Source organism: Podarcis tiliguerta (assembly GCF_965153285.1).
Source record: "Podarcis tiliguerta genome assembly, chromosome: 14".
NCBI classification, from domain to species: domain Eukaryota; kingdom Metazoa; phylum Chordata; class Lepidosauria; order Squamata; family Lacertidae; genus Podarcis; species Podarcis tiliguerta.
The window spans coordinates 26,802,068-26,814,967 of record NC_139547.1 but is presented as its reverse complement, the minus strand read 5'-3'; the positions used below and the strand labels follow the sequence as shown (position 1 = coordinate 26,814,967).

The 12,900-nt window shown below is 44.2% G+C and overlaps 1 protein-coding gene and 1 long non-coding RNA gene across 5 annotated transcripts in view; both read right to left on the bottom strand.

Moving 5' to 3' along the window:
- Positions 1-1,961: 1,961 nt before the first annotated feature.
- Positions 1,962-12,900, bottom strand: part of MAP2K5 (mitogen-activated protein kinase kinase 5) — a 126,065-nt gene continuing 115,126 nt past the window's right edge. For all 4 annotated transcript variants that reach the window (XM_083412140.1, XM_083412139.1, XM_083412141.1 and 1 more), the window contains one exon: positions 1,962-2,277. In XM_083412140.1, the coding sequence (XP_083268266.1) occupies positions 2,158-2,277 (120 nt within the window). In that variant the 3' untranslated portion in view covers positions 1,962-2,157. The remainder of the gene's footprint in view (positions 2,278-12,900) is intronic.
- On the bottom strand, positions 4,063-9,917 carry LOC310663947. Its single transcript, XR_014504706.1, has 2 exons — positions 5,615-9,917; positions 4,063-5,046 (listed from the first exon to the last, which is right to left on the bottom strand). It is a non-coding gene; the product is annotated as an uncharacterized lncRNA (long non-coding RNA).

Genomic DNA, 12,900 nt, shown 5'->3' with positions numbered 1-12,900 from the left:
TCAGTAATTGTGTGTCCATAGATGTAATTGCTCTGTGTACATGCAGGTAGATTTTACACATTTATAAAAAGGGTTAATGCAAGCGAGATGAAGGGATGGTTGAGCAAATGGCTAATTAATTACTATGAATTATGGTCAAGTCCAAAAGCTCATTTTTAACCACGCCACCACCTTCTCTCTAGAATTGCTAATTGAGACATTTAGAACCCACACTCTTCATCACTTGCAACAAGCCTAAACCATCTATTTGCATCCTTTATCAGTCTCTGATGTATGGGCTGATAAATGGAAACCAGTGGGTCAAAACGGCATGACCCTTTGGGCTAAAGATAAAGATCTTTCTCATATATATTTGTGTAAATGAAGGCAAAATTTTAATTTTAAAACAAACACCTTTTATACAGGAGAGGTATATGCAAAAAAAATAATATGCTAGGAAATAAATAAATGAAAGAACTGCCTCAGCTCAGTTGGCTCAAAGGAAAGAAATTTGTCTCACTTTTAGCAAAAAGCACCTGCAGCTACCGGTCACATCGAGTCATTCATTGTACTGTTATCTGCCAGAGAGGTTGTGACATTGGAGCAATTAAGACAAACTTTAGTCTGTAAGTTCATGCCTGCAATCTCTATCCTTCACCTGAAGATTGATGATCCCTCCAAGGAAGGAAGCAAAGTATTTTCCAGTCTACCTCTGAAGTAATGGTTAGGATTTGTAATTGTTCAGCAGAAATTCCTCACTACAAGGGACTGGTGTACTCCCAAGCTTTTTTTTTTATGATCCTCTTCAGGTTTTTAAGTGACGGTGCATCAGAAATAGCCACCTCAGTGTGAATACTTTTGTTGGCTATCATACAGTCTTCCAAGTCACTGGACTTTTGAGAAATCTCCCAAAGAATTTCCAAAAAAAAAACAACAGAACCCTGATAAATAAACGAATTATAAGACTTTAAAAATACATTTTAAATTAAAACACTGGTCTACTAAAACAGCCTCAAAATTAGAAAACAAATCTGGGCAACAAAAGTCGGCCCAAGACATTTTGGCAATTAGGAAGAACCATAAAATGGTGGGCACCTCCCCCCACACCCTGGGCCAGTGAAGATCTACATCAGGAGCAATGGGGTAACAAAGTTCTACATCAGGAACAAGGGGGAGTGAAGATCTACGTTGGGAACAAGGGAGGGAATAAAATCAACCTTCCCTGATGGTTGAAATGGGAATCAAAGGCCATCATGGGAGGAAAAGGGACTCGCTCTGAATCATGCTGGTGAGAGTCTAGGAGACCCCAGAGGGAAGTTCCCATTTCCTCCCTAGGGGTGGGAGGAGACCAGCAATGCCTCCTGTTCACAAAGAAGCCACTGAGGCAGTTGGGGGGGCGCTGCTGAGGAGGTGGAAGATCTACCTTCCAATGAGCTTGCCACAGGCGACGTTGCTACTGCAGCTACATTCCTTAGAGGTATAATCTGCTGGCCCTATGGATGCTGCCGCCCAAGGCATTTGCCTCACCTTGCCTCATGGGTGAATGAATTCATATATCCACATGCACCAGGATGGACAATGTGGGAATGGAGACCTTTGGTTGCGTTCCTACTGGTAAAGCCAAGTAAATCCCAACCTCCATTATATTATCCCACTAAAGAGGACGCATTGCACAATGTCCTCATTTCCCTGTATTGAGAGTTGCTCTTGGGGTTGCTTTGATGAACAGCACACACTTCTCTAATGAGTACAAATTTAGCACACATCCTGTGACTGATATCGGTTAGACTTTTTATTCTTCCAACATAATTATTTCCCCTGCCTGGTCCATTTCAACTCATTTTTGGTGTTAAAAATAAAAAGACTAAAGGAGATATGATTGAGTCCACAGGACAGTTAAATTCATGCCCATCAATTCATCCACACCACCCATGGACTTCTTTTAAGCTAGTAAAAGTTGTATAAAACACTCTGAAGCCAAGAAATATACAGTAAGTTTAATAAAATATATAATATTTTCTTAAAGTTTCAGGAAACAGTGTGATGATAATGGGGGAGGGGAAGGTACTTCTTGAATAAAAAAGTCACCATGCCTTCATCAAAGTCTCCTGCCAAAGCATAAAAAACTTTGGGTGACACCAGAGTCTCTGTCCTTTAGACATTCGGCATCCCTTTGGCTCACTGAGATCCCTGCTGCTGCTGCTGCTGTTGTGAACGCCTCTCCTCTAACATCCGGCAGACCCACATGGAGACGACCTCAGCATTCCCATCATTGTACTGGACGATGAAGAGGTGGCCCTGAAAAGAAGCAGAGATGGACTCAACCAACAGAATCGAGCATCTAAGAACACAAGAAGAGCCCTGCAGTTGGATTGAGCCAATGGCCCACCTAGTCCAGCATCCTATTCATAGAATCATAGAATCATAGAATCATAGAGTTGGAAGAGACCACAAGGGTCATCGAGTCCAACCCCCTGCCAAGCAGGAAACACCATCAGAGCACTCCTGACATATGGTTGTCAAGCCTCTGCTTAAAGACCTCCAAAGAAGGAGACTCCACAGTGTCTAACACAGTGTCTATTCTCGCAGTGGCTAACCAGATGCCCAAAAGGAGGACCTGAGTGCCAAGACAGCACTCTCCCTACTTGTGATTGGCAGCAACTAGCACTGAATGAATGTATGAAACACACAAGGATCTCCAGGTATTGCTGCTCAAGATCTGTTTCAACTGGAGGGTTTCTGGACTGAATCAGGGTTCAGTCCAGAACCTTCTGATTGCAAAGCTAGTATTCTACCCCCACCCCAAACTATGACCCCTGATGTTTTTCTTTTCCGTGGAGAACATTGTTTTAAAGTTAAAAAACACCTATAAATCAGTGTCTTTCTTTTGTAAAGGTCCAATATGAAAAGGAGAGAAAAACATTACAGGGGAAAAAATGATGGGCTTGTTTTCCAGTCCAGTCAAAGGGCCGAAGGCAAACACACACGTTTCCCAGGTGTTTATTACCATCCTGTATTTTTGCTTTAGGCATTACCAGATTGCTGCCACAGCTTCCCAATATTACTGGTGATTTAGATTACATCTTCTCCTCAACATGACTAAGATGATCAGACTGGCAATTACTGAGATGGGCTGTGGCAGGGACAGAAAATGGAGACCATTGAAGCATATGGCTGAGTGCGGAAGTTCCCTCTCTTCTTTCCTGGGAGCTCCCTGCAGCCCCCATGGACTGTCTAAGAATGCAACAGTTACGCTTTTCAGTTAGTTACTTTGAAGGAAGGCACTACAGAAAGGAATACAGATCCTGAGAGCTTTGCAGGAGCTACCAGATCCTGCATTCTGTGCTCTGTTCAACAGCTGCACTGATGTGAGCTTTATGATGCATGAAGTAATTAGAAAGAAGGGTGTGCAACTGAACATGTGCAGAATGCCTCCCTTTGAGGCATTTCCCTGCTCTGAGATTAGGGGCCAGAAGCCTTGAATCCTCCTTTTTCAAAAGTCACCCACTGGCACAGAGCTCCAGCCTCACACAAGTAACACAAAAGCAAGGAATGACAAAGGGAAAAGTCAAGGTGATGCTGTACTCAGGGATAATTGCACAAACTTCATCAATGGTCGAAGGGAGAGGTTGAAACTTTGCTTCTTAATAGCCATAGCCAGCTGCAACAAATACAGTGGTACCTCTGGTTATGAATGCTTCTGGTTATGAATGCTTCAGGTTACGAGCTCTGCTAACCTGGAGGTAGCTGCTCCTGGTTGTGAACTTTGCCCCAGGATGCAAATGGAAATCACGCGCCAGAGGCACGCATGCAGCGGGAGGCCCCATTAGTGAAAGCGCGCCTCAGGATAAGAACGGTTTCAGCTTAAGAAAGGACCTCTGGAACGCATTAAGTTCGTACCAGAGGTAACACTGTAAATTGGTGCAGGCAGAGTAATATGGCCCCAAACCCTTCAAGAGAACATGGAAATATAATCATCAAAAGGGTGGTGATGATGCAATATGCAAAATGCAGCTGAAGATTGAAGTGGGACAAATGGATGGTTGTGGATGGTACAAAGACACCAAAGTATTTTTAGGTCCATTCTAAATTTGCACCATTTCTGCAATATGAATCTTTCTATGAAACAGATTTGCCGCTTTTCCATCGCCCAATCACCACCATCCTAGGAATTGCATGCTCCTCCCCTTTTGACTGACAGCGATGCAAACCTCTTTCCTCCCCTGTACACATTGACTTCCTCTTTCCTCACATTCCCTTAATTGCTGCTAAACACAGTAAGATGTGACGACAGGAATTAGGAAGTGGAAATTTGAACATTTGCATTATTTTTCAGATTGTCTGACTTGGGCATTTATCAGTGCCAAAACTTGCTCCTCCTCCAATAACTTCCTGGTCAAGCCTGGTGCTTAGTCTTCCAGTATCCAAGTGCCTTACAGTAATTACTCTCACTGACTTCACAGAATGCCATGAGGTTAAATTCACTTAAGTGTTTGTAAAACTCTTGGAGATCCCTGGAGGAAAGGAACAAATGTCCTTATTCACAATAAAACCTACAATTACCTGCCTGGCCTTTTAAATAAGTCAGCCACAAACAAAACTGGCAAACGAGGAAGGTCAAGGAAGAATTGAGAGGGAAACAAATCAAGATCCCAGAGACAAAAAAAGAGAGAGCACACGCACACTGGGCCAGTAAAACCAGCCATTAAACAAAGTCAGACAGTTTCTACCATGAATCTCCTTTACAGCGGAGAAGCTCCCTGCTGTGGAAAAAACCCATCTCACACCAGTTGAAAAAAGAAACTTGCCTTGCTCAGGATTAGCTACAGCAAGAGAGAGCAAGGAAATCTGGAAACAAAATGGTGTCTGGGAGCTCTAGGCATGCAGTTGCTGTGTGGAAGAATGGAAGAGGCACTGGGCTGTAGGAGTTAACCTGAAAGGCAGGAGGGCCAGGGCTTAAGCTCATTTTGCACCCTGTTGCAAACTCAGTTCCTAGGAGGGAGGTGCAGAGAAAGGGTGGAGACCTGCTGCTTTTGTGGAACAAGCTCTGCTCAGTACCATATTGGCCTAAAGATAAGCCACACTTCTTTTCCAAATTCCGTGAAAAGTTAAAGTGCGACTTAAATTCGCGACCTTACAAAATTTGGCTTTTACAATATCGCTGCTGAAACAGACATATGGTAAAACGGGATGGATGTGAGTGCCTGTGGAATTTTAAGGAAGCGGCTTATATTTGGATATTGTCTTTTCTCCCTCCCCTCCCCCCCCGAATTTTAAAGGTGTGGCTTATATTCGGGCCAATATGGTAATTGTTTTTGGGTGGTGGGGGGGGATAGCTTCAAAAACAAGCATTTACCTAGTGGGAAAAAATGCATAAGATACCTCCAGTTAAGAAAGGATCAAGGAGCAGGTAATAGGAAAGACCTGGAGAGCTAACGCCAATCAGAGTTGACCACAATGGGCTATATTAGGTGAAATAGTCTGGCCTCATATACAGTAGCTTCTCGCATTCCTTTGGAGGTGAGCTATAGCTCAGAGGTGGAGTACACGCTTTGCATCCAGAAGATCCCAGGCTTTGTCCTTGACATTTCCAGGTAGGGCTGGGGAAAGCTCCTCCCTTGAAACTCTGGACAACTACTGCAGCGCAGATCAGGGGTTTCCAAACACGGACCACCAATGGTTCATTGTGTGGATCTGTGCTTGAAGATGGGAGATGGCACATCCATCACACTGAATATTCACATTGATAATTGATAGTATTTTATTGCTTCTTTTCTTTCTTATATTGTATTTTATTGTAATTCCACTGAATTCGAATTGTAATACAACGGCTACGACAGGCAGAAAAATCATTAAATAGTCCGCCAAGACCACCAGCAATTTTCAAGTGGTTTACTGGGGGGCGGCGGGGGTTTGGGAACCGCTGGTACATACAATACTGAATTAGATGGACCAATGTTCTGTATATACAAACCCAACTCTCATTTTCAGAACTGTTAGATCCGGTGTCACACTCCTGGGTATAAACAAAGGTTAGACGGCACTGGTAGTAACATGGAAACGGATGTTGTTGGCAATAATAATAATGATGATGATGATGATGATACATTCCTAACCACAAATTTGAAGCTGATGTAGAAGCAATAGGGAGACGATAGCACAAGAAGAATTCAGCAGCATTTGCAAAACTGCAGATCTGGAGGGATTTGTAGGCTTTTGGGGGACATCATAAAGTTTTGCATGCCAGAGTGGTCCTAGACATAAGGAAGAGTCTTTTTCCAAGTGGGTAGAGTGATAGAAAGCAAAAGCAGAGGTTGGAGGTAAGGATGCTAGGAAGGCAGAAAGAAAAAGGCAGACCAAAACACTTGCTTCAGTGTTTTCCCCACTGTTGAATGGATTCCACTGAGGCGGAAGACAAGGGAGACGGTAGGAGGTAACCAGAGATACAGCTAGAGGGGGGAATGAAGTGGGGGGTGGGGGAAGAAGCAAGCCAACTACATCAGAAATGGAGCTGGCAGTTTGTGCAGGTATAATGAAGTTCCAGGCTGTTAGAAAGAGACAGAACCCATTTGTTAACCAGACACTCTCATTCCTAAGGAAAGAAGAAACAAATACACAAGGCACACGCAAGCAGGGAAGGACATAATGGGAAAAAGGGAGGAGGAAAGATGTGCATTCCAACAGGATTTTGCTCCTTGCGCATTTCAGCAACAAATGAACGTTGCTGGCATCGATGGGATCCACTTTATCCTTGAGCAATATTGGTCCAAAACCAGATGGCAGCAAACCTTTGGTACTTAAATATCCCTCTATTGACTCCCTTCATTTTGCAAGGTAATGTTGCAGAAATGTAAATGCACAGAAGCTTGAAATGTGTTTTCTCTTGTAGCAAACACTTCCTCAGACAAGAGGTGACCTTGAATTATTGGCTTGGTGTGGGGTCAGGACCCATCAGTCTCTGGAGCTGGATTCAGAGCAGCCTTCCTCAGGAGGATGAGGATCCTCACGGCAAGCCCTGTTACCTAAAGTGCTACCAAGGCCATTTTGCCTTGCTTAACCCCAAGTGTTCCTGCTAGTGCCTTGATTCCTAACACTTCGCTCTGCATGTGGCTGAGCAAAGTGGAAGGCTTATTAGGCAGCACAACAGAAGGAATATGGTGTAACCAGCTGTCCTCTTCTATTGGGCTCAGGCTTCTCCTGAGCAGCTCCCCATTTCAGAAGGTTGCCCTCTGAAATGAAAACAGTGAGGGAGCAGAGCCAGGGTACCCATCCCTGTGACCTCCTTTGCATGTTAAGAAAAGCTTATTTCAAAAACCTGTAGAGGGCTTGGGAGGATTCAAGGAGAACCCCGGTTGCTTGCTCGGGGAACCACACCATGCAGGGTTCAAGGGGACCCTATGAAGTCTTGTACGCTTACGGTTCCCCATCACAGCTTTTTCTCTTGTTTCTGGGTAGCCAGAGGCATCCATTCGTCCAATAGCTGGTGTGCCAGACCACCAACAATTCATTTTGGTGAAGCTTTCTCTCAAGTGCTCACAGTGACCTGGGGGGTAGAATTAGGGTTGAATGCCAAGAATACTCTCAGAGAGTATTCTTGGCATTCAACCCTAATTCTACCCCTCCCCCCAGGCCACTGTGAGCTTCTCCTCCTTCTCCCTGGTTTGAAACAGGTAACTCTCAATTTCTTTTCCTAATCTTATTCTCCTAGCCCTCCACTCTACTTTCACATGGCCCAAATCCATGCCATTTACATTTTGAGCTTGCCCTGTTGCCTCTAGTGCAGCCTGCTAGATCCGTCACTCTCTCCTTAATCTCCCTGCAGCTCCATCTTCACAAACCTAGTCAATCTAGCCTACACTAAAGGTGAAGTTCCCACATGCTAGCACAAAGCCTTCCTTTCCATAATATTACTCCTGAAGAGAGAACCCCTGAATGCAGAATCTGCAGGAGTTGAAACCCACTGATCTCTGGAAGCTGCTGGTACAACAGGCTGGTTTTTTTTAAGTGACTGGTCAGCCAGCTCCCTTGCTGTTCACTACTCTGGTCCCAACCTCCTCTCATCTTGGCTCCTATTTATGCCTTTGAACTGAGCCACCACTCAGCTCCAGCACTGACAGGGCTGCAACACATGACAAGTTGAAAATATATACAGTGGTACCTCAGCTTACAGACGCTTCAGGTTACAGACTCTGCTAACCCAGAAATAGTACCTCGGGTTAAGAACTTTGCTTCAGGATGAGAACAGAAATCGTGCTCCGGCGGCACAGCGGCAGCTGGAGGCCCCATTAGCTAAAGTGGTGCTTCAAGTTAAGAACAGTTTCAGGTTAAGAACGGACCTCCAGAATGAATTAAGCACTTAACCCGAGGTACCACTGTATAAGAAATTGGCTTAATTTACAAGGATGGCTCCTCCTCTTCCTGTAACTAAGCTCTGCCCAGATTTCTTGCTGCAAAAGTTCTGAGACATGGATGAGGAACCTGTGGCCCTCCAGATGTTGTTGGACCACAACTCCCCTAGCCCTGCTTGGTGGCTGGGGTTGATGGGACTTGTAGTTGAATAACATATAGAGGGCCACAGATTAGCCATTCCTGTTCTGTTGTACCATCACCTGATCCAAACCAAGAAAACAGTGTTGGGTGGAATATAACTCCTAGCACCAAGAGGAGTAACACCATCTACACAGGTTGTGTGCTAATAGTAGTTCCAGGACAACAGAGAGGTGAAGGAAGAAAGGATGCTGTACAGCTAAAGACTTAAATATTTGTTAAGAAATAAGTGTCCCATTCACTTCTGCCCATCTTGTTTCCATTCCCCTTGGCCACTAAGTTCTTACACATAGAAAATGGGCACGCTCACTACACTGAGAACAAGGTAGCAACACACACTGATTATTCTGCCAAGCCACATTCAAGTAGATAAAAATATTGCAATTTCTCCCCTAAAAAAATTATTCTAGTTTACCCTGGGATCAAAGCCTAGACAGAGTGATGGCCCAAACACCTCATTTAGAACAACTTAAAAGACTCTGGGGAAAGTTCTCTCTCTCTCTCTCTCTCTCTCTCTCTCTCTCTCTCTCTCTCTCTCTCTGTGTGTGTGTGTGTGTGCTTAAGAGATTCAGTCCAGCGAAAGGTCAGGTCGGAGAGGCCTGGGGATGGATGTGGGTGAGTGTCAGCCAGCCTAATTTTCTCTGCCAACTCTGAAAATGAGATAAACAATGACAAACCGGGCATTTTAAATGAACTTGTCACATCTCATTTTCTTGAGAAGGGCTGCCTTTTTTTAAGCCACTGGGCTTCTGCAGGAAGATTAACCCTTTCAAAGATGAACACCTATTGATAGATGTGAATGATATAGTTCAAACTATCTGACTTTGTTTAGTAATGACTTCGAAGTAACCCACTACGGACTATTTGCCTCCTTGGGTTTCTCCCTACCCTTGGGTGTTATACTTACACAAGGGAACATCAATGCTTAATTCTCTGCCCTGCCTGTGGATGAACTTTCCCAAACATGAAATATTACCAACAAAGTGACACTGTGTTGCTCCATTTTCTGCTTTCCAGGAGCTGAGAGAGGTCACCTGGAGGCACCCACCTGGCATGACTTTGGCCCGTGGGATAAAACATTTTCATATGCAACAGCTTTTCCTGGCGTCTGGTGTTGGATGAGAGTTGGCTTTATTCAAGGATGCTGCTGTTGCTTTTATTCTTATTGACAGTTCATTCGAAATGCTTTCCTTTCTGTATTTTTGCATTTATTACATTGTAGATTAGTATCTTTCCTTCTTTTTTGCATCTTCAATATTTTTATAGAAGGGACTAATCTGCACATGAAACTAAACATTTGGATTAAAACATGCAAATGCAGTATTTGCTTAATATGAAACACCAAAGTGGTTTATTACATATCACAGCACATTCAAAGCACCTTTATTAAAACCTGCTTCTAAGCCAAGCAGATTGCATTTCTCTATGTAAGTGAATCTAGGGCAGGGTCCCCCCTCCCCATTTCATAAAGGATGTGGGTACTCATTTAGGGAAATGCATTCCCTTAGCTAGGGTGGAACAAGCTGCTTAAGACTTTAAAAGGTCACAACCAGGATCTTGAACATAGGTCCTGGATATGGCAACTACTCTGCATTTGTTGTAACAGGGGGTTCTATACAATCCCACAGTCTTGACACTATCAAAATCCCGGGTGAGGAGTTCTTGACATTCCCAAAGACACCCAGTGGTGTGCATGGACAATGTGGGCTTTGAAAACAGGACTAACAATTGCCAATAAATGCTGAGCAAAGGCAAAAACGGAGCTGACAATTTACCTATAATATCAGAGCAAAGGGGACAATGGCATTTCCATTAAACGCAGGAAGCATCTCAATCTAGAACAATAAAATAAAATGGAAGATCCTAACTGTTCTACTTGGAGGCAACCTTATTAGGAAGGATGGCGGTGCCCTCAGATGGCACTTCAAGTACAGTTTATTAGTGTGTGATATTAAAAGGGTGTTTTTATTGCATGATATAATGCAATGGGAACATGGGCACTCTGCAGAAAGACCTTGCACTCAGAAGTGTAATGAACCCAGAGCCCGGCAAACATTATACTGTACATTAACCTATCGTTAACGGCACATTAGGGCTGGGGGCACTGCACGCTCGCTGGTCAGGACGCCAGTCAGGACAGCACAGAGGAAAAAGAGAGAGGAAAACACATAGTGCCTGCACAGGAGGAAAGCAAAGAGATAAAATAAATATGGCTACAGGGCCTGATTGGTAAAAAGGTTCTTCTCACAGCTTAGCATGCAATTGTGAGACTTCTCACTGGAAAAAGAAGAAGAACAGAGCAGCTTTATCTGGAGGTATTTAAAAACGAGACTTTAGTGGTTTCTGTGCAATGGCGCAGCGTAAACAGTTTTCATTTAACAAAACATTGCGCTCGCTGGGTCCTCTCTGCCTGAAAGTCTCCATCAAGATTCTTTGGCTTAATCCTGACACATTTTTGTCACTACTGTCCTTTCCTGCTAAGCTGCCAATAGCAGTTGGTCTTCATTCTCTCTTGATTAGTTGGTTGAACCTCTTGTGAAAGGGCTTCTGATACAAATCTGAATGTTCACTACGTACATGCAGGAGTAAATTCTTCTACTGCCTTGGAGGCACCTCTGATGGCAGCGACTTTCACCAGCCGATCTGTTGTCAACATCCTGCCGCTACGTCCTCTCCAAACTTCTGTCTCTATGCTTCTGAAATCCTGCTCCATCTGGCTATAGCATGTCCGGACACACTTTGTTCATCAAGCCACTTCTCATCATTCAAGCCCTTCCTCAAAATCAAAAATATTTTTAGCAATTTGTTTCCTGAGCCTCACTTTGTCACTGCCCCTAGACTCCCTCCAAACATCTCCATGACTCACTGTCAGTTCCCAACTGCTCACTTAATGTGACCGGGGCAGGTCCATTGCACTTCTGCACCTTGGATGCATCTCTATTGCCCAGCGGACATTACACAAAGGTTAAACAGTACCAACGGCAGGAGTAAAAGTGAGCGGTATCAGGTATGACAACGCAGCCAAGCACAGACATCAATGGTTCTTGGTTCAATGAAGAGGTTTTTTTGCTGAGCTTGCCCATGGTAAGAACAAAAGAAGAGCTTTGCTAGATCACATTAATGGCCCATTTAGTCCAGCATCCTGTTCTCACAGTAGCCAGCCAGATGCCCTAATGGGGGACCCACATGCAGGACCCAAGCACAAGAGCCCTCTTCCCTCCTGTGGCTTCCAGCAACTGGTAAGGGTAAAGGTAAAGGGACCCCTGACCATTAGGTCCAGTTGCGGACGACTCTGGGGTTGCGGCGCTCATCTCGCTTTATTGACTGGGGGAGCCAGCGTACAGCTTCCGGGTCATGTGGCCAGCATGACTAAGCCGCTTCTGGTGAACCAGAGCAGCGCACGGAACCGCCGTTTACCTTCCCGCCAGAGTGGTACCTATTTATCTACTTGCACTTCGTGCTTTCAAACTGCTAGGTTGGCAGGAGCAGGGACCGAGCAGCAGGAGCTCACCCCGTTGCGGGGATTCGAACCGCCAACCTTCTGATCGGCAAGTCCTAGGCTCTGTGGTTTAACCCACAGCGCCACCTGCTTCCCTTTCCAGCAACTGGTAGTAATGCAGGAAAAGAGCACATGAGACACAACCCTTTTGTCATTGTGCAAAAAAAGTCAAAGTGCAAGCTTTTTGGTTACACAACATTCTTCAGAAGACTGGGTGTCTGCCATTTTTCAGACTAATAGGAATGCTCTTAGCAGCCAGAGATCCACCAGCTTCCTTCCACTGCCATTTTAAAATGGTGAAGGTGGCCTCTTGCACGGTTCAGTGCCCTGTCACACACTGTAATTAAAATGTTCATTAGTGTACATGAGAGGCAATAGCTTTGAATTGTACGGAAAGCTCAAGATGAGGCTTTGAGAGTTGCCATTTTAAAATCTCTCCCACAAAATCGCTGCAAACATTAATCATCCCCACACTTCAAATGTTCTGATATCCACCTGGCTACACTATTAAAATAAAACTTGCTGCCCCAGGGAAATCCTACTTATTCTTAATTGTTTTGAGGCTTTGATGGGCTTTTAATCTAAGATTAATTTATGCAATTTTAAATAACTCTTCTTATGATTAATAAGCTTGAAAATTAAAAGGAGTCTAAAGCAATTATAATGAGCATTTGGTCATAACCTCATTAGGAGAAGGAGTGAAGGATACAATGCTGGAATTCTTACAAGATTACAATTTAAGGTTACTTCCGGAGAAGTCAAATACAGCTCTCCAAATTGCAAAGGCAGATTAGGCCAGGTCAGTTGGGGGAAACATTGGCTATCTGGATCACCACACTAATGTTATTGTCTCAGGAGCGGCAGAAGACGAAGCA